Below are 25,770 nucleotides of genomic sequence, written 5' to 3'. Positions count from 1 at the left end.
AAGGTACAGAGAGGAAGGAAGTCATTAATACTCACCATTTTTGGCACGTGTTTGCTGCTGAAGAATACATGAAAGGTGACCAGCTGAGAGACCAGAGAGCTGCCACAGTTTCTCGAGTACTTGATGGCGTCGAGGGTCGCCGCGAAGTCTGTGCCAGGGGCGTGCATTGCAATCGATATCGGCGCTCTCCATCGCTCCAGCAACGGCTCCAGATTGTCCAGGAACGTGTAATCCGCGTGCGTGGTGTACGTCACGCTTTCCCAACATCTCACCGCTATGCTCATCGGCACGTAATTATAGAGGACCCAGTAATCACCTCGCTGCGCCCTCCTCGGTTCCAAGGATTTTTCGTTGCACTGCACCGCTTCGTTTAGGCTCATCGTTGATTGAACGACCGGCAAACCGCTCTTTGCCTGTAACAGGAATGCCAAATTGGTTAATTGGCGGAACCGAGGCGAGGTCTTCTGACCCTGGCAAAGAATATTGGTCTTCAAATCTGACTCAAGCGAGAAGTAAGACATCGCTTGAAACTTATTCCAAACCAAAGTCAATTAGAAAATCTAATCTAACTTAAAACGTGATTCCAATTGAAAGGAAAATGTTTGTCAATTATAGGGATCCCTAGACAAACTCCTAGGGAATAATGGTTCCTTTACATCGAGATATAGGAAACAAATACGATTTCAAATACAATGTAACAGTATATAAGCAGGTCACACGATGCAATTTCACTCTTGAACCTATTCTCGATAAAACATAATACCACAACGGTTGCCTCGCTTACTTCCTCACAATCTTCTATACTGAATTTTGCGCGTGACATTACCGGCATTCCCCTTTATTACTAAATTATTGTTAGATACAGTTTCTTGCAGCAGTATCCATCAGAAAGGTCGTAGAAGGAGATGGTAAAAGCTTTCGCTCCAATTTTGCAGAGTGACGGGATGAGGAAAGGCGAAAGGGGGCGGGCGGAGATACACGTTGAAGTTTTCCCTTTTGAAATATTGAACTGCAAAGCGGTAGGAGGCGGCTTCTGAGCCCGGTTTTACGCGACTTAATTCCTCTACGCTCCCCTAGGAAACTGCGAGAAACTTGATTCGCGAAAAAAGGGAACCTAACCTAACCTAACCTTAAACGACTAACCTTAGACCTACGTATATCGAACAATTGGTGAATTATACAGACTTCCGAAGACTTCTGGATGACGAAACTTATCCGGCGTAATTTCAAGTGCCTCGAAATTGGACACGAATATTACTTATTTTAAATTTCGTCTCTTTTTATATTTTTACCGATGGAAATTTTCCAGTCATTGCCGTTCCCATTATCAACGAGCTAAGCGAACTAAAGTTCTTCTCGAAACGTTCGAAGGTAAATAGTGTAACTTGATACTTCAGATATTCATGGTAGATTAAACAATTTCAACGCGGTTACTAGAATGATGTTGAACTGTTATGCATGTGAATGGGTAATCAGGTAACGTACAGTTAATGTTAAAAATGGTTACACTGGTCGCAGCTAGTATCTGGAATCTCAGTTCACGAACGTTATCGTGACTACCGTGCATGTAATACGACAATGTAAGAGCGACCACTTCTGAACCTGACGTAGTTTCTTGAAAGGGTCGACAGATCTTATCCAATGATCAGGATTTTGAACGAGGTCGAGTCGCTTCTCATCCAGCGGCGAGAACAGTTGAATTTTGGATGAAAGTCGATCGTTTCGGGCAGAATACACTTTTTTGCGCGATAAGATCTGGCGAGATAAGACCGGGACAGAAAATATCCACGGCGATGGACACTCTGTAATCCAAGAACCCTCTACTTGGCTCATATTCCTGTCATATACAGCTTGCATCGACCCTGTCGAAACGTAATTTCTTCGATGTCACGAAATCAAAGGATTTACGATTAATTTTGAACTTTACTAATTTTATGAAAATCCAAAATATTTAATAAGTAATTATAATTATAAATAATATTACATACTATAATTTCTTTAGTATTATCATCGTCAGTAGCTTCTTGCGAAAGATATATTTTCCATATCCAATTATCGAATTTTCTAGAAAACGATTCCATATTTTCCATTTACTATTAAAGTCGTTTTCCCACGATCAATTCCATATTTTCCATATATAATTGCATATAGAATTTTCCACCAACGATTTCATACTTCCCATTTCCCGTGTGAATGGATTTTCTTCCATCAATTGCACACTCGATTTTCCATATCTGATTACAATCGATTTTCCAGGCTCGGTTCCACATCTTCGACATCCAATCGGAATCAATTTTCCGCGTGTAATTAGATTCAATTTTCCGGAATCAATTGCACATTTTCTACATTCAATCAGAATCAATTATCTCGGTTCAACTTCAAATTCAATTTCCACCTTTTCCATATCCAATGTGCAATCCATTTTCCGCCATCAGTCTCGCATTTCCCACGTGCAATTGGAATCAATTTTCCAAGGCCAATTGCACACTTTCTACGCTCAATTAGTATCACTTTCCTGGCATCAATTTCACATTTTCCACGTGCAACTGAAATCAATTTTCCACGACCAATACCACGCTTAATTAAAACCAACTGCACAATCAACCGTAATGGCATCTATTTTCATTCGATAATTACCTCGGAAGTGGTGTTCACACGACAATGTTAAACTTCACCCAGAAACACAAGACGTAGAACGATGTCGTAGAACGGATTAGTCATCCGAGATCCGAGCGAGTGGTTTGATGGAAAGTCCGATAGGACGAGATTTCTCTCGTCGTTTTTTGCTCAATTATCGCCGCAACGCGCGCGATTCACGTTACTTGCATGGCATCGAACGTGATTATCGATCGAAGCCGGGGTAATCTGTTGAAGATTGTGATGCTAGCAAATGGTACGCGGAGAGCTGTTGATCGAAACAACGATCGATCCGTGAAATTGGTTATGGTTGACGGTATAAATAGCCAACCTGTGAATAATTCATTGATACTTAATGTTTATAATCTATGGTCTAAGACCGTAATCGATTTCAGTCGATTTCGTTTGATCTGCTTTGATCAAGGCCTACCTACTACCATTGACTATTCAGTATCCTATCCAGTATCCAGACGTGTTTCCTTCTGGAATCAGAATTAGTCGTTTTATGGTATAGAATCGAAGTGCAATTTACCTCGCTAAATAGTTATCAACAGTGCTACAAGTCACAACATTACATCGTCATAACGTCGTCTCTATAGTGAAAAATAGAAATACCAACAGATATTGGTTAATTATTTCCCGGCCTTTGTTCATGCTAGCTACCTAGATGAACAGAACATTGAGTTTTTTTCACAACTAGCAGCTGACGCGTACCGGGTTCTCCACAAGTACACTTTGTTTTTTTTATGAATTTGTACTACGCTGTGATGCACAAGTTCTTTTTTCTTGGTCAAAGAAAACTTGTTTCTTGCAACTTGTTGGCAATATTTTCTACCACCTCTCTTCGATTATGCTATACGTGTACGTGTAAGCAGCTTGATATAGGAATATATGGAAAAACGAATATGGTATTGTTTGTGGAAAATCGAGTATACCGCTAACAACGAGTTTGTTGAAATTTTGAGGCACAGGATACATTAGCCTTCTAAATTCTCGATTATATTGTATCATCGTTATATTTATTTAGCTCGTTCAGACGATCTCAAAAAATCCACTTTTAGCTGCTCTGTGTTCTATTTGGTTCGTGGCATTATCTTAAATATGGGCGATACTACCAAGAACCGTTAGAAAGATGGCTGAATAGCTTGCGTTAGATTATTCTTTTCAAAATAATGCACACATTGTTCCATGGTAATTTTACTTAGAAGCTGAATTATTTGAGTCTCAATGCGCGTATTGTTTGCACATCGTAACGTTCCTCTTTGAACAACTTATGGCGCGTTCGCACTAAACGAGCGAATGTTCCCCCACTTTTCCGTCGTATCGTATTGTATTGGGTTTTCCCTTACTCGTCTGAAAGCAAGGCGTTATTGCGAGCTATTTTTCTGTTTCTCGTTTGCCATGAGTCCAGTCTTTGACCTTTCCATCCTTCTGTCTCTTTCCATGCCTCAGCCTCTCGACAGGGCTCGAATAGCTTCGAGTCCAACTTTTACAAACTTAGTCCCCTTCAAAGCGTTAGCTAAGTGTTTAAAGCGTGTATTCCCCTTTAAGGCGTAAAGTGTGTACGAATACAGCGTTGCATCTGACCGTATGTACGCGCTTGAACTTTACTTTTGCTCGCTACAGCGTAGCCAAAAACTCTGAAGGAATTCCACTCACCGTCTGATTATGCCTGTGCTCTGGCCCGTCGCCGTTCTTGTTATCAGCCTTGGCCTCGTTGGTCGTTGGCCTCGTGGTGAGCAACCTCGCCCTGGCTAGACTGGTCGTGTTACCGCGTGCGCTCTTGTTCGAGGCATCCTTGATGGCAGGCACAGCTGACGACGTGGCGCCCTTTTGAGTACCATTTACGAGGTCCACGGCGCCAAAGGTCTCGGATTGCAACGGCGCCGCCCAATTTGTCGGCGGTTCCTCGATCCAGGGCCCGGAGGAGCCGAAGTGGGCGCACACGTAGAGCAACACGCAGATGTTGAGCACCACCGACACCCGAAGTGCCCAATTTCTACGTAGTATGCTCAACATGCTCATCGCCAGCCTCCTCCAGGACCACGAACCGGTTACCGTCCTATGGAGATCGTAACCAAGCGCGGATGGATGCGTTTGCTGTTCTCTTCCACCACCTCCCCACCCCTATGGGGCCCCTGATGCTCCGCGATCAGGATCTGAGCATTGTTGGCCACAGCTTCGACCTCCTCCCTCTGGTTAGCCTCTGAAACACGAATTAGACTTCGTTTAGGGCCGATTTCCTCGTCATTCGATTTTTCTTTTATACAGGGTGGTTGGTAACTGGTGGTTACCAAGCGGAAAGGGGGCGATTCTAGGCGAAAAAAGAAGTCGAAAATATAGAATAAACATTTTTCGTTCGAAGCTTTGTTTTCGAGAAAATCGACTTTGAATTTGGGCTCGGTACGCGTCCGGTACGTTATAACGGATCTCGCTGTAGATCGTTGTCTTTCCGTTTGTACCACCAGTTACCAACCACCCTGTATGTCGCACTTTCATCAGCGATCTGAACGCAGCGTATTCTACGGGTTGAAGGTGTTTTAAGAAATTGCTACTCTGAGATCTCGTGACGAGCACTCTTCTAGTGACAAGTACTCTTTAGCCTTGCTTCGAGCTTGCTGGACAGTCTCGTTCAAATTGGCAACAAATTCTCTGGATTCTAATGGCAACTACTCGGTGATCTCCGTGATTCTATCTTGATGCAGTTGATTGTGGCTTGATCGCGCCTTCATATAGCGATCTTTACGTCACAAAATATATACAAATATTTACCTACTTCGCAAATACATTGTATGAGCTTACAGATACGAAGCTAGCGTAGATAGTAAACTCATTGTAGCATGTTTATCATTTATATTCGTTTATTATATTGGTGGAGTTACAATTTCCATTCAAGATTTAACGGGTTATCGGTTTGCTCGTGGCAGTGTCAAACGATCTGACTAAAATTAACTCGTCTTTATTGATTTATCAACTCCGTGACCAAAGCAGTCCCTGATTAACAAACGACCCCGTCTATAACAGGTTTAATAATTTCTACCGAGCCTACGTGGATTTCACTGGCCATTGCACAAACCCGGATCGTGATCCCAGGGCGATGCATTCTGAAACAGAATCTCTCTGCCCGGAGAATCGTTAACGACTTGTTAGTAACTCAGTTACCTAATTCCATCCATCGGTGATAATGACACTCTGCGGTCGGCATCGATTCTTTTTGCCACTTTTACTACGCATCGATGACTGCCAACGAGCAATGCCGATGCTTTCATTGTAAGATCCCGGGCCATTAAATGCTCGACACGGTTCATTATCAGAGATAGGAAAAATAGCCGTAAAATTAACGTTTCGTTTTACGAGCGTCAAATTAGTATCGGTATCGAGTTATTGCGATTCGCAAAGTAAGTGAGTTTTAGTGCAGCTGCCAGCTTCTCAGAGGCCGTATTCAACGACCTCGTTGATCGTAAATTAGAGAAAAGTGCGTCGAATAGGAATCACGAAAGCGTAGAATCGCACGTAACGCAGAAAATGCACAAAAATATATGAAATGTCTGAAGTATAACGATCGTTATGATATCTTGCGGATGAAGCAAATTCCTACTGGTTAGTTACTGTACCCGGTGCGTGCATCTGATACATCCTGTGTCTCAGAGATCATAGATAAGCGGCGACGGAAACAATCGATATTAATCCACGTAAAACAGCTGATTTCATAGAAATTGGAAAAAAGAAATGTGATTATTGGGTTGGCAACTAAGTGATCGCGGATTTTCTCGATACTACCTAATGGCAAAACCCGCATTCGCTTAGTTGCCATATAGGAACAGCAATTCGACAGCTGCCTGATACATTAACAGCAGACCGATGCAAAGTTCAGGAGTACTGTAACTCCTGAAACTCTAACAGCAACACATGCACAACGCGTCCGCCGTTTAGTCCCCTTTGCTTTCGGCTGGCATTATCCGAGAGCGTGCTCTTTGTCATTCCTACCCTTGTATCGCTGCCAGGCAACTGTACAAAGGCCTGTTCCAGTCGTCGAACGATTCTTGGGCACAGTTATTAGCAACGAACGACGACAGGGTGGAAATTGGCGCGGCACTTTGTATCGCGACTTAATACAATATATGTACAGCAGACAGCAGTTTCTGAAGTTGAATTGCACGTCGGTGGAAGAAGTTAGGCAACGTCGTACTGGGAGCCACGCGAAACGACGTATTGCTTCCGACGATTATTGCCCGAGAATGGATCCAACGGAGGGGAACCCGATTTACGCTAAGCTTCGTGATTGCCTTTGCAATTTTTTACGCCACAATGTGCAGGTATGTGGTTTTTGTTAGACGAGGACGTGACGGAAGATCTGTCCGCAGAGATTCTTTGGTATATTTACGCGTGCCGATAGGTTAGGGTAGGTATTGGGTATTTAGGTTAGGTTAGTTTCTTGATTCGTGTCATTAGAATGCGAACATTTGCAAACATTTAGATTTTGACGAATACGATTAAACGGGTGAAATTTAGTTATGCGTATAGTCGAAACTTGAAGTCTTTTGGGTGAAAGTCTATTTACCATTTATACGAGTAAAAGTTTCTTTTAATTCTTATTTATCTCGAGACACACTATATACCGAATATTTACAAAACTATAGACGATAAATCGTGGCTTATTAAAAAGGGTATTTTATGTCTAATAAACATATATCCAAAGTCATTCCATTTTTGAGTAACTAATGTTTAAAAATTTAGCAGTTGGGCCCCTGGCGTCAGGCAACCTGCCATGCGTCGTTCCTATTGACGCGCTCGTACGAAACTTTTAAACAGCAAATTATGTGGCACCCTTTCTAACCTAAAATAATTTATGAAATTATTCCTTTATCTAAATGCAAACGAACTCGTAATAAATTACTCGCAGTCAATGCTCTGATACCGTTAATGCAAATGTATTTAAACGTAAGAAGCGAGGAAGTCGAACCCTTCGAGCTCGATGTTACAGTTTATCGTGGCAAATTCTACGTCGACTCGATCGCCACGTATAACATTACTAGAAATAATGTGTGCGTAATAACACGGTAGAAACTCGATTATCTGATGGCAGACTGAAGACTGGATTAATCGAAATTCCGGCGGGACTCGCAACCTCTAAGAAAAACTTGAATATAATTGCCAACTGTGTTGCATTAAAAAGTACATAATTAATGGGTGGGAATACAATTTCTCGATCTTTAAGCATGATATTTAAACTGATTATGTAAAACATTCTGTAAATTGAGGGGAAAAGAAAGGGAAAAAGTATTCGCGTGTTGGAAGACGTTTCCGAGACCGATTTTAGAGCTTGGTATGCACTTCATTAGGATAATGAATCAACCGGTAATGGGACAGTCCTAGTTTCGTCATTCTTTTTTCCATAACTTTCCAATCTTCTTGACTCCCTAGAAAATAATACACGATTTGAAAAAAGTGTTTTTAAAAGTTTTTTTTTTTTAGAATTTTATGTGATAAGCGATTGCTCGAATATGCTTTTTAATGTTTTAGGTTATGAAGCAACCTGTAACTCGAGAAATTGTCGTCTGTTTGTTGTTGCAAGTTCCTTTATTACTTTGTTGCGACGATAGATAATTGTTCGAGCATTGTTTTTCAATTGTTTAGGTTAGGTTCGATATAGATTTTGATTGAACGTTAGGATAAGGCTAAATTTAGGTTAGGGTTTCAGGCTCCGGCAATGTGCTTGGATTACGTTCACAGCTACGTTCTGATTAGATTTTGGTCAGGCTTGGGTTACGTTCTAATTATGCTTAGGTTATGACAGCGCTAAATTTTCAATAGATTTAAATTACGTCTCCACTATATTTTAATTACTCTTTGAATTAGATATCCGTTCCGTTGGACAGAGTTACGAGGTATTATATTTAGATCCAAATTTAACTTAACCTATATTCTGATTTTATAATTTAATGTTTAGGCTATAATCAAGATTTAAATTTCGTTGGATTTCATCTACGTTGCTTTTAATCTCAATTCAAATTCACATTAACCACTTACTTTGGTCTATTTGGATCTACTGGTTCGACTTAATTATTAATCCAATCATTTTTGAGAGGTTATGGCAATATGTAATTCTATTTTAAATTAAATCGAACGTACGTCGTCTTTAATCTCAATTTAAATTCATATTTGTATAATACATTTTTTATCTACGAAACGATCTAGCGTTGTATAAGAAGTTGATTAGCTTTCGAAAGTAGCGAGAATGGGACACCGTTTCGCGAGTTTCGACGAACGATTACGCCAGCCTGTATAGTTAATCGCTCGACGCGAACAGAAGACACGAGACGAACGAACGGTCGACGAACTTGTCGTATTGCAAAGTCATCGCGGTGTAACGCAGCCGGGGGGCAAGAAAATCGATGCAACTGTTAATACGAATGATTCATCAGCACTCAATTACCGTGCAAACGCACGAGATGTTACGTAGTCGTGACTCGTACACGTCGAGGGCACAACATTGAAACCATTTGTCGTCACATCGTGGCAATAGCTTTCAGTAGCCGTTATATCTCCCTTTACGCCATGGAAAAAGATGCTGTCAGGTTGAATCACGATGGTGAGACACCATGCTTATCTATGTCTTTTATTTATCTTGTATCATAGTAGGTTCGTTCACATAGAACGATTTAATTTGTGGGTTCAACTAGAAATCACGTTTCCTATACATATACGCAAGGTTAAGTTTATAGGTTAAATTTTAGGTTAGGTTAGAATTGGTTTAAATTTCCATTAGATTTCGGCGCATCTTTTTACACTCTTGCGTTAGATTCGAATTACGTTTGGGTAAAAGTTTCTCCACTTGAATCAGATTTGTCTGTCCTTAAGACCAGTTCCGCGTTTGGCTATTCACATTTAGATAAGTTTGGGTTAAATTTCCTGTACGGTTTGTTTTACCTAAACATCTCTGTTCGAAGATATAAATTCGACTTGAATTAAACCATTCATCTCTTTCCTTTTCTCTGTTACACAGTTAAATGTAGGTTAAGTTTGGGATAATCATTCATCCGTTATCATACAGAATGAAATCCGAGTTAGATAAGTAATCTAATTTTACCGAAACTTGGGATCAATTAGATTTTCCAAGCTACAAACAACAATTCCTTTATAAATAGTCATTGTTCGTTCCATTTGAGGTTATGGTACGGGTAGGGGGGAATGGGAAGAAAATTGGAAAGGATTTAGAGATTATTATCAGGCCATAACGATAAGAAATATACTTAATGGAATTTAGATAAAAATAAATTATTATTCTCAATGCTATTTCGTGTTATTCTGGTGATGATCTGACAAGGTATCGGCCTGAAAATGTATTTTTCGAACGTTCCAAGAATCGTAAATCGTAACTCGTTTCCCACTAACCATTACGATTGGTTCCGGCGATAAAGCCCGGCGGGTTGTTTAAAAACAATTTCGCTTGTCGCGCGCAGCCAACGTGATGCACAACATTAATATGCACTTCCGCAGAGGATGCGCCGCTCTAAGTACACGATGTGTACTAGCGTGTATTTATGTTGATAAGAATGAGAGGATGATGAGAGGAGGGGAGAGAGAATCGCGTCTGCGTTCTAAACTGATGGCGTAGAAAGCGAATAAAGTAGAAAGAAATTGTTTCTACGCTCTACTGGCTATGTTGGCAAGATCTTGGAAACTTGATGCGTAAGAGCCGAACGAATACAGCGAGGTTATAAAATAAGTAGACTGTAAGTACGAATAAGACGAACAGTATTGGTCGTTTAAAATTGTATGTTTTATATATTGTAGAACGAATAAATTGCAAATGCCGAAGCAAACACCGGTAAACAGTGTTGGTCGTTAAAAATTTGTATATTTTATTTATTCTTGTATTTAAAACACGAAACACGTGGACCGTGTAAAAATGCGGTGAATAACATACGTAACATCGTAACGTTCCGTACATTTCGTCGCTTTGTTTTATCTTCTCCTGCGATTAATTTAATTAGGAAAGTTAATTTTAAACATTGTTTATCTACAGGGTGGTTGGTAACTGGTGGTGGTTAATAAAAAAAATTTTTTTTTTAATTTTTCTATCGAGACAACGATCTACAGTGAGATTCGTTATAACGAGACGGGATAAAATGGACGCGTACCGAGCCCAAATTCAAAGTCGATTTTCTCGAAAACAAAGCCTCGAACGAAAAATTGTTATTCTATATTTTCGACTTCTTTTTTCGCCTAGAATCACCCCCTTTCCGCTTGTACCACCAGTTACCAACCACCCTGTATAATAGAACGATATAAATACAAATAAACCGTGAATGTTTATTGCAAATTCGCAAATATCGGACGAAACATTTTTTTAAACAGAATCGGAGTTTACAGAAATTTGCGAATATTCGACGAAATATTTTTCCGAATAGCGAAGCTGGTTTTTCTTTTTCAAAGCGGCTGTATGCCTCGGTCAGCTTGGAATATTGGAATTATTTTTTTTTTTTCGCTGATTGGTACACCGTCGAGTATATGAAAGCGAAGTTGGCAAAGAATTTTTGCAACTACAAAAATTCAAAGAGATTTTTACGCCTTTTCGTGGAATTCGATCGATTCTCTTCCTCCTCGTCAAAATGAATTAATTTGGAATATTGGAATTATTTTTCTCTTTCACCGATTGCTCGTAAATGTACGACAAAAGATTCCCAAAGATATTTTGGAATTTTAAAAATTGAAAAACACTTGCACATGTTCGCATGGAATTTCATCAATTTTCCTTCCCTTCGTCAAAATGAATTAATTTGCAACGTTGGAATTATTTTTCTCACCGATCGGTAGCTTCGAGCGTTTAATAGAAAATTTCCAAAAATTTGTCCTAAAACTTCAAAAACCGACATAAATATTACATATTTATATTCTTATCGTCGTTTATTCGGAAATTGTCTGATTAATTTTGTGAAAATGATATTTACACGCAAACATGGCAAAACTTGTAAACCCGTGGATGAAAAGGCTGTTTTTCGGGTTGAAAGGCCGCGGCTATCCCGCTTCCGGTGAAATTTCGCGCATCGCCCCTAATGGTTTCCTATGCAGGCGCACACGATAACCACATTATCTGCCACGATCAAACTCCCCGCGAGTGTTGCGAGCTTTCAGCGGCAATGAATCCCTCCCCCGTCTCTTCCCCTGCAAATAAAATTTTCTCTCTCTTTCTTCCATGTACATTCCGCGTATAAGTGAATCAAGTCAGAGCTGTTGTAAAATTAACGAAGTAAAGATGAAACAAATATCGTAGTTATCGGTCTACTGCTGCCGGTGGTAATTACAGCGACGAAGCTACTTAAAATAACATTTTTATAAATATTACGATAACAGCAACAGTTAGGTGGAAATTACCTTTTTATAGGATACATTAATAGGGATATTTTTTATAAAAATATTTGAAGCCAAGTTTCAGGAAAATTTCACGTTACACTGTACACGCAAATGTTTCAACTAATTTCTATAGAAATTATTTATTTCGTGTCTTTTAGTCGTACAATGTATCGTCATTGTTTGGCAAAATAAAAATGAGACACCCTGTATATAGAGAGGGGAGAGATTTTAGATACAAAGAAACTTGCAAAGTTTCTATCGAAACGGTTTCCGAGATACTACCAGTAGAGATATTTCTATCGCGTAATATGAAATTTTTCGTCTATCAAAAAACGAGCAGCTTTCTCGCTAAGGCGTCTATCTCCACTGTACCGTGACGCGCGTCCATCGTGCGTCAGAAGGTACGTGTATCTACTTCACTATCGAACGAAAACCGATAACATTGTTTCGTAGTACGCGAAACGACGTTTTGCCTCTGAACATAGCAGCGATAGGACACGTAAACGACAACGAGGTAACCGAGAACTTCTGGATTCGTGTTCCTTCGTATCAATTTCGGTCACCTACGCCTACTTCCGGAAGCAGCCGGATGGACGGCCGGACGTCGTGGGCGTTTCGAATCGCGATCAAGATCGATACGTGGAAAGCAGAATTCATTAACGAAATTAGAACGAGATGCATACCGGGTGGATCGCTGATAGAATTGCGATTTTGAAATTGCCTCTAATTGGAATTTCATACGATTTCGATGAAAATCTGCTTTGCGCCGAATGGTAGCCGGCTTACGTTCGTTTAGATAGCTTTCCTGGATTAGTTGTCAAATATATTGGAATTATCGAGCGCTGCGTCGAACGAGCAGCCCTCTCCGATTAACGTGCAACGATGGAAATAATTTTTTAACTAATTGGTAGCTTCAAGCGTACGATAGAAGGTTTCTAATGACCTTTTTGAAATTTTGAAAGTTTAGAAAGATCTTTATCTAAATTCCACAAAAATGACGAATCTGCTTTTTCTTCGTCAAGCGAGTGGTGTTTTCCTGTATCGCTGTAAAACGATGTAATTGTATCTTCAACGAATTGCTAGTTTCGAGCGTATGATAAAAGACACCGATTTTTGAAACCTCGAAACTCGAGGAAGATTTTGATGACATTTGGAGGTTATATTCTAATCAGGTTTTAGGTTATTCAGGGTTAGGTGATTTTGAACGACAAGTGTAAAGCTGGTAAGTAATAAAATTGTCCTTTTAAAATCGTGCTTAATCGTAATTCTACTTTAATTACTCTAAATATTTACTTTAATTGTATTCTATGTTATTGTAAAATATTGGAATTATTTTTTGTCTAATCGACAGCGTGAAGCGCGTGACGGAAGATTTCAAGGATTTTGTCGAAACTCCGAACGTTGAAGAATATTAGCATTCGGGCCGCGTCTGATTAAAAATTACAATTATTTAAACGACTCTAATTATAGAATAAAATAAAACTCTCTCTCAATGCCACACGCGAACTACAGAAACGAAACAGGAACTCTCTCTTCATCGCCATATTTCTCGATGTATAACCTCACAAACTCTGTCTAATCCTACGTTTATCCCCAACCTAACCTAACATCATCGCCGTTCGAATCACATTATCCACCAGAAGAGAATTATCTACTAGTCGTTCGACCTCTCCGAAGAAAGTTTCATTAAATTTTCTCTAGGTTGGTACTTTTGTTCTGGTATTTCCACTCTTCCATCTGCCTCTGTGTTTCGCTATGCAAAGAATATTAGTATTACTCTGGATGCCTGGTAATAGACTTGTTATCATATTGAAAGCTATCTCGTGCATCGACCAACAATTCAATTAGAAATATAATAGCGGAACGGTTTCTTTTCCGCGGAATTAGGAATTCCCTAGTGCCGTTTGATCTCCGCAAGAAATCGATACCGGAAGCTTCTGGTTTACTCGACGCCTGGTTCTTTTTCCTATCCGGACTATCGGTTTTTCAGACCAATTGGAACGATCCAGTTATTTTCGTCCTAATGAAGTGTGAAATATCATTGCCACGTTGTCTACAGATATTAATGTATTATTCGTAGATTATTTATACGAAGGTTATTTTTTTAGATATTATTATCATTAACACTAATCTTAGCAGACCTTAATTTAAAATTCTACGTTCATTGCTATTTCTTTTGTTCCTCTGACTTTAGGTAAATTCTTATGTTACCTGATCGATCAGTTTCTCAATTTTTGTTAATATGACGATTTACATAAAATTTTTTACTTTAGTTTTTAATTATAGATGAAATTTTGAAACCGGTCATCTGACCGAGTAAGGTTAGTGTTACATGATAACATTGTAATATCGTGAAATATTAACCACGAATTTAATTCGAGGTTATCTTCTTAGTCTAAAACAATTTGTAGGTTATTTGTGGACAATATCGATATCGACGCGTGCGTGTAAAATTCTAAAATGAAAATATTTCCAATCTCAAAGAAATCGAAAAGTAGAATACAGGTCTATTATTACTTTGAAATTGATTTCAACGTACTAAAATAATTTTACGCCAGTAATACGATTATTTTTCCATTTAACGCTACAAGTCATTATAACAACGTAGCATACCAACCTATCGTTTGTAGCGTGAATCAGAGATGATCGATTCTACAAGGTAACATTAGGTACGTATCAACGTGTCCACGAGCAGACACGCGTCTTTGACTTCGAATTTAGGCCATCGAATTGCCACTTCTAGTGTCTATCGGCAGCTAGGGAATTGGACCAACTGTGATCGTTAGTGACTATTGAACGTTTCCTTTCGAACAGTGGCTATTTTATTAACGAGCCGTTGGTACCAGTGCTGATTTAGGCCTGCGACGAAGCCCATCGCGAAAAACGAATGTCGTTCTCACCCGGAAGCAACGATAGCTCTAAGAAGCCAAACTACGAAGGTCTGGAAAGTGATTAGTTGGGTCGATTCTTAGCTCAGAAATAAATATCTAGCTCCTTCTGACATCTTTTCTTAGTTATTTCTTGGTTGCAATTCTTATGTGGCTGGGGATTTATTCGAAAATATATAGGGTGTCGCTTGATTCTCTCATTCTCAATATTTATGCCTATTTTTAAGACACAAAATCATGACAAGCGTATCTACTGTTAGTGAAACTGGACTTACGTATCGTTATGTTCTCTTTTGCGGAAACAGCAAAGAAACGTGAACGTTTCGTACTGAAATATTGCCTTTCCGAATCACGATGTCCCGGGTAATAACCAAACAACCTACGACCCAATTCAAATATTTTTCATCGACCGGAAACATGGCAACGTGGCGACATCAAAATAAACAAACGTTAAAATAAAGATCTAGTATGGTCTAGTGAAAACACGCGACGCGCAAGGTGCGTTATTAGTTCGAGATCTACTAAAGTCGTTCGCCTATTAGATCTACATGCTATTCGTCTAATTTATCTACTAAAAAAGCTTTAAGAAAGTAATTCTACGGTACAATGGGTTGTTCCATCTAGCACGCAATTCTAAACCATTCGTGCCACTCGAACGCAATTAACTTTGATAGAGGAGTATCATCATACGCTTCCCTTAGTGCTTGGGCATCCATTGTGAGATAAAGGCGCGTTTCTAAACTGATATTAAGGAAATTGCGATAGTCAACGCGTACGATATAAAGCAAGGTCAGTTGATAGGACCGAATGAATACAGGTCATCCCACCCATCTCTAAATTAGAAGTGGTGCTAGGGGCGCGTAACAGGCTGCACTCTTGCGAGAGTTCAAACGTCTCATCGGTTCGCTTTCTTAATAATAGCACCGCCCCGAATTAGGCAAGTTTTATCGATAAAGGAAAGAGGGCGACGACGTCCGCCTGGACGGTGACAGCCTTGTCACCGTTGTTACCGAAACACGAATATCGAATATATTTTATGGCTCTTAACCAATTCTATCAAATGCAGGACGAAGATTGGCCCAGTTCCAAATCTTCCCAAATTTTTTCCAAACCAACTACTACGTATACTGACGTAAAATTTTGCTGAGATATTTACCACAAGTTCACCTATCAAACCTCGAGAAAAACTGAAGACTATACCTAGTCGCGGAAGACAGTTACAGCGTTATACAGTTACGGAGGACCTACGAGATAGGTCCAGGTCTAAATCTTCTCGAATTTTTTCCAAAGAAACTGCTGCGTATTCCGGCCTAAAATTTTGCAGAGATATCAACCACTATTGGAGGGAGGTACACTAATTTTTTAGCGAAGAAATCTGGAGGAGACTGTCTTTTAACGACATTCGTACGTTTCGACGATCGTCTTGAACGAACAAAAGATCTCGATCGATTTGTATTCTACGTCGGTGTGTTTGTCATGCAGATTCAAATAAAATATCCAGGTTATTTTCTAACTCGAATAACGAACAACAGATAAAGCTTAAGAAGACGATAGAATGAATTATAACGACGATTTCTGATCGCAAAAAAAACGAAACGCAAAAATCTTCCAAGTTATTTCTTATAGTCAGTTTAGTGTGATGGGAATTTTTCTAATTCCTCGCTACGATCTTTACTCGTGAAATAATAAAAAAGCACGCAAGGTAGTTTGAAAGTTGTCTAGGGCCATTTTCCTATCTACGTTTTTTCCATTCGATCGTCGTGGGATCGATGCACGCTTTGGTGTCGCGTACCATGAAAAAGCACGTGTACATGTCGGTCGTGTAACGATGAAATGAATTATGGAGCAGGGATACGGCTACTATACGAGTGTCCGTGTAAGACCACGTGATAACTGAGAGGAACGATTCAATTTGTATTATTTGTCGCTTAGATTTCTGACAATAACTGACGATAAGAGCCGTGATTTCTTGACTTCGTAAGATACAAAGGATGTTAAAAATGGATTGTCATTGGCATTTCAAAATTAATGGCAGCTAAAGGAAATAAAAGATCAACAAATCCTTCTGTTACCGAGCATATTGGATGTCAGAAATGTTTAAATGAAAATTCAATTCTAAATGCAATATATCTGTATCTGCTGACACGCATTGAATAAAATTAACTGAAATTAACAATACAATTTAATTTATAAAGTTTCAGAGTAAAATCGAAACGAAAGATTTGTTCGATTGCTCCAGCGTATTTCAGACTTTTACGCTCGCTTGTCCTCTGAGCAAAAATCGAACACACCGAGTCGAGGACGAGGCTAGTGTTAAACGACTGACTCACCGCCTCATTATCGAGGCAACGGCCAAGAAATTACAGAGTTGCTCGCATCCTGACCGTTTCTCCTGGAAAGAGGCAACGAGTCAAGAAATCGAATCTTTTCTCCCGTACGATCGACAGACCGACGATGCTTTAACCGTCCGGGTCCACTCTGACCCAGTCGTTCCGTAACGTCTGTTTCAAAGTGCTGAACGTTCGATGGAAATCGGATACGTCATTTATTTTGAAAATTCGAATTCCAACTTCTTTCTCATTTCAATTCGACAAGATTCAAAGAAGCGAACAGAACTTCGCTGGAGGTCCGTTCTGACCCGGTGCGCGAAGAAGGAAGAAATTTGTCAAAGTTAAAAATCAAAGTCATAACAATAAAAAAAAAAAAAAAGAAGGAAAGAAAACGATTCTTGTACCGTCAAGGTTGCATTTAACGCGATAATTTTTATACTTTACGCAAAGCAGCTTAGGATACCTTTTCAAGCGTCTAATTAATTCTAATTTGAAGTACGAACAGAGTTGAGTTCAGTTGGAGAGGAGGAGCAGGAGGTAAGAGACCGAAAGAAGGTTAAACTCGGGCTTTTATTATGATGGGAAGTGGTAATTGCTATGAATAGAATGTTGGCTGACAGTGTAATGAAACGACGATAGAATACAATGGCAGAGCGATGAGGAAACCAGGTGAAACTTGGGAAACACATTGGAACTTGCGAGCCACGTGGCATTTTGGCACGTTAATCGATTTTCTATGCCATAACATCGTACATACAGGGTGGTTGGTAACTGGTGGTACAAGCGGAAAGGGGGTGATTCTAGGCGAAAAAAGAAGTCGAAAATATAGAATAACAATTTTTCGTTCGAGGCTTTGTTTTCGAGAAAATCGACTTTGAATTTGGGCTCGGTACGCGTGCACTTTATCGCGTCTCGTTATAACGGATCTCACTGTATATCGTTGTCTCGATGGAAAAATTAAAAAAAAGAAAATAAATTTTTTATTCTATATTTTCGACTTCTTTTTTCGCGTAGAATCACCCCTTTTCCGCTTGTACCACCAGTTACCAACCACCCTGTATATCGCACTATAGCGTAACCGGTATCATGAGAATTTCATTTTTCTATGAACACGACTAGAGAAATAGATTCTGTAATAATTTCTAATTATATTCGTGAAATATAATATATAACGATATATACAGGGTGTGTCGACGGTACAACCTGGAGGGGGTATGGAATATGAAATACATTTTTTTCACTCGAACCTCTGCTTTCGAGAAAATCGACTTTGAGTCGAAGGCACTAAGAAAAATGTATTATTTTATCAAATTCGTTAAAAGTCGCGACCAACTTACCGACCGATCAGTGTCGTAATATATCGATAACGGTTTCGTATTATTCGAGCGTGTAACGTAAAGGCACATTCGTAACATTTCCCTTACAGCATCCATTGCTTTCTTTTTTTTTTTTTTTTCTTTCTTTCTTTATTATTGTTTTATTTAACTTACTGTTTTAGTTCAGATTTTTATCGGATGCCGCGTGAAGCCCGTTAGAAAGAAGCTAATTCGCGTCTCCAGTCCGCAAAACGTTAAGAAAATCTTCTTCGAATATAAGCTAGATTAATAACACTGAATGAAAAGATCGATCGAACACATCCTTCGACTAATTCGTTCCACACTGGTTCTAAGACGAAGAAGATAGTAATATCTCTATCAATTTTATATTTCTAGCAAAACATTATACCGATAGTGTATCGTTTGCTATTTATCTTTTGCTATTTATCTTTTGCTTGCCATTTATTTTTTGTCCCCCTCTTACGTCAGTTTTATACTTTAGGGGAGGAGTTTCTACGAATATTATTTTTCGTTTCTCGGAAGCATTCTATTTCTGTTTTATTAATTCTTTACTATTTCCTCTTACGATAAGATAAAGAATGTTCCAGTAATTCTTTCTCACCGAGTCTTCGATCCAACGATTCCCTTCAAGTTAGAGTTACTGGCTTGGCAACTAAGTGATTGCGGATTTTGTCAACAACACCTAATGACAAAATCCGCAATCACTTAGTTGCCAACTCGATAGAATAGATTTCAATTAACCTTGAATTAAGGTGGAATTACACTTTGAAAGAACTTTGTTACTTTGCGCAAACTCTTTTCCTTAACGAATCAGTTTACATCGCGTAATTAGCCAGTTGTTCATAAATTATATCGCGCATTTGTTCCTTAATTAAATACAATGCTGTGATGTTCAAGTTAACAGAAAAGCTTAAATTTAATTATCCAAGGATAAACGAAACAATTCGACCTTCTTCGTCCTAATTACATTTCTTCTTTTAAACTAATAATTTAAATATCCTGTCAGAGTTTGAATTAATTGCGAATTACAAGACAACCATCTCTATGATATTCAGTAGAAAATAAATTGCACGCAGCAATTACACCGTGATGTACGTGCACGTGGGCAAATGCACGCGACCAGTGCACGCGATGGAAATTACAACGAAAAACATTTCTTTCTGTGAAATGTAATAATTGGCATCGATCGCGGATAATTACGAGCATAATAAATACCATGTTCAATATTTAGAATTGGTGGCCGGCTGTCGGAAATTGCGATTAATTAACGTCCGTAAACATGGATGCGACTGGTTGTTTTTAGTTTGAAAATTTCTGTTAATTACACCGTGCAATTTGCCTTCGGCTGTTTAGTCACGGAATAAGCGCGAACAAGGCAACTACGGCTTGAAATTTACGATATAAAGTGTAACTGTAAAAACTGGACGATATCTTTCTTTATCGTTTCTCCGTGTTCCGTAACATCGTAACGTTCCGTATATTTCGTCGCTTTATTTTATCTTCTCCTGCGATTAATTTAATTAGGAAAGTTAATTTTAAACATTGTTTATCTACAGGGTGGTTGGTAACCGGTGATTAATAACAATTTTTTTTCTTCTTTAATTTTTCCATCGAGACAACGATCTACAGTGAGATCCGTTATAACGAGACGCGATAAAGTGGACGCGTACCGAGCCCAAATTCAAAGTCGATTTTCTCGAAAACAAAGCCTCGAACGAAAAATTGTTATTCTATATTTTCGACTTCTTTTTTCGCCTAGAATCATCCCCTTGCCGCTTAACCTAACCCCAACCTAACCACCAGTTACCAACCATTCTGTATAACTAACGACGTTTTAAGATTGAAAAAGTTGGGATTTTCAAAGTCGGTTGTTCCAGTCTCAAATTTAATCTGGTTCAAACGTGGGGTAGATTCGAGTTGAATTTCAGGCAAGTTTGGGTTAGTCGCATCGGGTTTTGAAACTAAATCGAGCTTCGATCAGCATTCGCTGACAGTTTATTGTTCCGTGAAATATCTTTATTTTTTCACGTAGATTTACGTGCACTTTGAATCAGCTTGCATTGAAAAACCAAGTTTGAAGTGGTCTAACCCCAAACTTTGCTAAACTAATAGCATCAGCCACGGTCGCTTTCAATTATTTATTTATATTTTCTTTTTACACCATGAGAGTATCGACATGACAGCAAACAGATTTGGAATGCACCTTGACACGAAACATTCTTCGCTGCACGATTTCATAAAAACAAAGAGGTGTAGAACAAGACACGGATAAACGATGCATCGTTCTCAAGGATACATTTTCATTATCGCATTATTACCGCGCGACGAAGGACTCACGTTTGTCCGAGGAATAAAAAGGCCGATCGTTAACACGCGTTTCGGATCGTCGATGACTTGGAGCATTGTGTAATACAGTATTATGTACATCAGGATTGCGCATAAACACTGTTTCATTACATAGTTGACGAGATCGTTCCTTTCGAATTTTCAAACCGGTCCTTCAAGTATGTTTTTACCACTCGGTATGTTTATACTCGGCGATCAAATTTTTTACTTTCAAACGCTGATTGGTCAGTACCGGTGCTCGAGAGTCTAACAAAAAGTAAAATTGCGCTAAAGTAGAAATAGCCAGGAAAGCCAAAATTGATGCAAATATAAAGGGAAACATTTGTTCGTTGGAGAATAAAATAAAATTGCTTTTTCTCCAAAAAAAAAAAAAAAAAAAGAAAAAAAAAAGAAGAAGAAGAAAGAGAAGAAGAAACCTCGAAAGGACCATTCGTCGTTATTCTTCGTTTTTGTCGACTCTTTTATGCTTCTACGATAACCTCTTGTTACTCTTATCCCTAAATCGATGGGGTGCGCGCATAGCCCACAAACTTTCAAGTTGAATTCTTTCGAAAACAAAGCGTCGTAGGAACAAATTTTATTCTATATTTTCCACTTGTTTTTTCACCTAGAATCAAACTCTCGTCGATCGTACCATGGTTATACTGACACGCCATATTCCTCTATGGGGAATCATGGAATCATCGAGAGTCGGGGAAATAGTTCGGAGCACGTGGTCGAGCCGTTCATATTACATGATTGCAGCTCGGGGGACGCGAGAGAGCAGTCGAATCGAGTTCATGGACGTAAAGCAGAGCAGAGAATGGCCCGATTGAAAGGTAGGATGGATCTACAGAGCATACGTGACATAGATGTGCATACTTGAAATGATCGACGTTAATGGGCAAACAACGTGAGTTACGCACTTAGTGCGGCGGTCATGGGGCAATTTAAACAGAGTCTGGCCGAGTAATTTGTCAGCTACCTGCGTGTACCGGCTCTGTACTGGTCCCCATAACGTTAGAGAGGGTCGTAAGTGGACCATGGTCGTTCTACGTGTCTTTGAACATTTGGACGGCGTAATCGAATGACAAAACATACAGTACGATGATTTAAAGAATATAATTGCATTTGCGTGGTCAAGCAACGAATAGTTTGTATTCGAGAGAAAATTGGTGAGATCCTATTACACACCAACTCCAATTATACAAACTATCTTGTGCACTGACCAGTTTCTTGGACAAATATTATACTTGTTTCCAGTCAACGAATAAATACAAGCCATTTGTCTGTCAAGAAACAACTATTTGTTTCTTGACCACGACAGATAGTTCATTCTTCCGTGACTACAATAAAGAATTTACAATTGTTCCTGGGACAGACAAATTGTTTGTTTCTTGTATCGCACGAATTCTAATTATACAAACTATTTTGTTCGCTGACCAGTTTCTTGGACAAATATTATACTTGGTCCCAGTCAACGAGCAAATAGTTGGTACTTGTTGCTCGACAGACGAATTGTTCATATTTGTACTACCACACGAACTGCGATTATACAAAATATTTTGTCCCCTGACCAGTTTTATATTTGATCTCTAGTCAGATATTGTGATATATTCGTTAGCATTAAACTATTTGCTCCTCTGTGTGTTCATGTTACAGACAAATATTTTACAGACTAGGACCAAGTATAATATCTGACCGAGCAACTGATCAGGGGACAATTTTGTCCATTTCCAATAAACCATTTGGTTTACATATTTAAATATTAATATTTAAAATAAAGTAATTACAACGATCAATATAAAATTCTATAGGATCTCATCGTCCCATAAAATTATTTCAGCATTTTTACTAAAAGTTTCATTTAATTACATATACAGGGTGGTTGGTAACTGGTGGTACAAGCGGAAAGGGGGTGATTCTAGGCGAAAAAAGAAGTCGAAAATATAGAATAACAATTTTTCGTTCGAGGCTTTGTTTTCGAGAAAATCGACTTTGAATTTGGGCTCGGTACGCGTCCACTTTATCGCGTCTCGTTATAACGGATCTCGCTGTAGATCGTTGTCTCGATGGAAAAATTAAAAAAAAGAAAATAAATTTTTTATTCTATATTTTCGACTTCTTTTTTCACCCCCTTTCCGCTTGTACCGCCAGTTACCAACCACCCTGTATATATGAGACAGTATATATCTTTTTAATCAATTTTAATAAATTTTTAATTAAAAAACAATTGTTTATGCTACAGTTAATTATACTACAGCCGTTTAATTCTTATCATTGGACAGATGGACCTAAAATTAAATTCATTAAGCCATGTTTTTGTTACACAGCTGAACACGTTTAATTCGCCTAATAATTACAGTTGCAGCAGCTCGACAATTTTTCTACCTATTATTTTTCTTCGCATAATAGCAGCTTACGTTCACATAGTTCATCTGCCATTGAATAAAATTTCGTTGCAATAAATCAAGGTCAAATAAATACACCACTACCATGATTATCCCTTTGTCCTACATGTTTCCTGCATTTACGGCATTCAAGGTCAAACGTATGTACTCTCGACTTTTTACAGGACGTGAGTAATTATTAACTCACTATGTTACGTACCATGAATTATCACTGATGACATTTCACATGTGAAATATATACGAACGCTATATTTGGCTGCTTGCCTGAGTCTCTCCCGGACTGCACCATTTTAAAGGTCAACCCGATTGCTGTTCTCCCCACTGTCCTCTTTATCAAAAGGTCCTATCCACCACCCTGAAACCTGAAGGCTGAAGAGTTCTGGTTTTCTGAGTTTTTATCGCCATCACTCTATGCAATCGAATTTTCTTCCAACAAGTGGAAATTTATTCTAGAAAACATCGCGAGATCCCAGAACCTCGTCACGGCGAACGTAGGATGAGGACAGACCAATGGAACTTTGACGGAACGTTGAAATAGATGAAAAGTTCATGGAGCATTGCAAGGATAAAAAAAAAGGCAGAAAAAGTACAGGCTTTTACCATATTCCAAGAAGAAAACACTTAATTCTATTATAGGAAGAATTATGATACTCGTGTCCCACTGCTTCTTAACAGTCGAAGCCTTCAAGATAGAGATAATGAGTCATAAGCCTGCTAACAATATCCTGATGACACGTAAATAGCATAATCGTTGGCTTCATTAGCGTAAGCAGCAAGATGAAGACAGTAAACGTTTGACAAGTTAATTTGTACACATCGTACATTACGATCAATCATGATCATTCGACCACATACGAACGTAAAATTCTTACAAGGGTTGTAAACGTCCGAGCAAACGTGATTTCTCCGAACAGTCGTGTCAATGCCACGTGTTACGAGAAAAATGTGGTTTAACAACCGAGTCATCGGTTTTTATTGGAGAGAAAAACGATGGAATCGATGTGGACGATTGTTGATGGGAGAACACGTGACGGAAAACGCATACAAACAGCTGGCTTCTCTCTGTTGAAACGTCCATTTAAACGAGAGGTTCATTGCACAATGAATCAGCTGTAATTTATTACAGGAATGGAGAATGCTCGTTACCGCGTGTCTGGAAAATACAACATGGATGGAAAGGAAAGTTGTTTCACGCTTCCACCTAATTACCTTAATTCAACTATTTAATTATCCTCTTCTCTCGTTATACCAAATCAGATACAAAGTATCGCGTAAATGACTTAAACGAAGTTTAAAAGGATTACTCGCTTTCTACAAGAAATCTCATAGCAGATGGTTAAACGAATCTGTTAAACAGCATTTGTATGGTTTCATTAAAAAGCTGACCTCTGTTCGGAGCCGCGATACTTGGCAAGTCGCAAGCGGAAAATAGTCCTTCGAGCGACTGACTATCCATTTGCCAAACATTCACTCGACCAGTCTGCCGGGGTCCTTGCTGAACCCTATGAGCGTGTTCATAAATTACGACCAGGCTAAACAGCTGCGGGTTAGCCATTGCTAAAAAAAGTGTGTAATCGCCAACAATCGATCGTAATTATCACGATCGTGTAAGTATCGTTATTTACGAGACCTTACACAACCTAATAGGTCCTAATGGTACTAGAGAAAATTAGCCTAATCCAGCAGTAGACCTAAAGACGTCGTGTTTGTACGTGTCGTATTGTTAGTTTCGCAAGCTTTCATTCTGACCCTTTTTTCACCTGGGCTGCATCGCCCATGTGTTAGAAGAGAGGTGGTGCGTTCAGAGGGCAAGAGGTAGCAGGTGAGCGACCGGTCAAAAAGCCACTCTAACGTTGGGACACGTAACAAAGGGCGACACAGAGAGGGAGAGCCTCGACGTAATCGATAAAGTCAGAAAGGAAAATAAAAGGTGACGTTGCAAACGGCCGAACGACTATAGCGATATTCGTTGGATGAGCGTCGTATTAAACATTTATTTCCTGATAATCTGGGTCGATTTGTCGGCCAACTTGTGTCGCCTATAGTGCAGCCAAATACGAACATTTCGTGACATCTGACTCCAAATACATTTCGATATCTCAATTTCTATTATTCAACATTTGTTCCACAGTTTCACCGTTTATTTCGCTCCTCTATCCTTTTGTCGTCCTATTTATCCGGTTCTGCTCCACTCTGACCAAGTCTACGAAGTTTTTCGGGCCTTCTCAGATATTCGGACACGATCTGAGCACGCAATACGCTCCTTGGTGTCTGTAGGGTTCGAATAAGAGGAAGCTGGGCTAGAACCCAGGTCCTGAGGTAGCATCCAGGTTCAGGATCCGGAGGAAATGAAGAAGAAGAAGCAGGTTCTGAGGTACCTGAATTCTGAGGTACCTAGATTCTGAGGTACCTGGGTTCCGAGGTACCTGGGTTCCGAGGTACCTGGGTTCCGAGGTACCTGGGTTCCGAGGTACCTGGGTTCCGA

At 39.3% G+C, this 25,770-nt stretch overlaps 1 protein-coding gene across 1 annotated transcript in view; it reads right to left on the bottom strand.

Annotated features, from left to right (window-relative positions):
- The window catches only part of LOC126874837 (beta-1,4-glucuronyltransferase 1), a 59,690-nt gene that overhangs the window by 9,309 nt on the left and 24,611 nt on the right, over positions 1 to 25,770 (bottom strand). Inside the window, exons 2-3 of the mRNA XM_050637328.1 lie at positions 4,297 to 4,843; positions 36 to 413 (exon numbers count right to left, since the gene is read on the bottom strand). Coding sequence (XP_050493285.1) covers positions 36 to 413; positions 4,297 to 4,662 — 744 coding nt within the window. The 5' untranslated portion in view covers positions 4,663 to 4,843. The remainder of the gene's footprint in view (positions 1 to 35; positions 414 to 4,296; positions 4,844 to 25,770) is intronic.

Source organism: Bombus huntii, chromosome 16 (genome assembly GCF_024542735.1).
Source record: "Bombus huntii isolate Logan2020A chromosome 16, iyBomHunt1.1, whole genome shotgun sequence".
Lineage (NCBI taxonomy): Eukaryota > Metazoa > Arthropoda > Insecta > Hymenoptera > Apidae > Bombus > Bombus huntii.
This window is presented reverse-complemented; position numbering and strand designations above follow the sequence as displayed.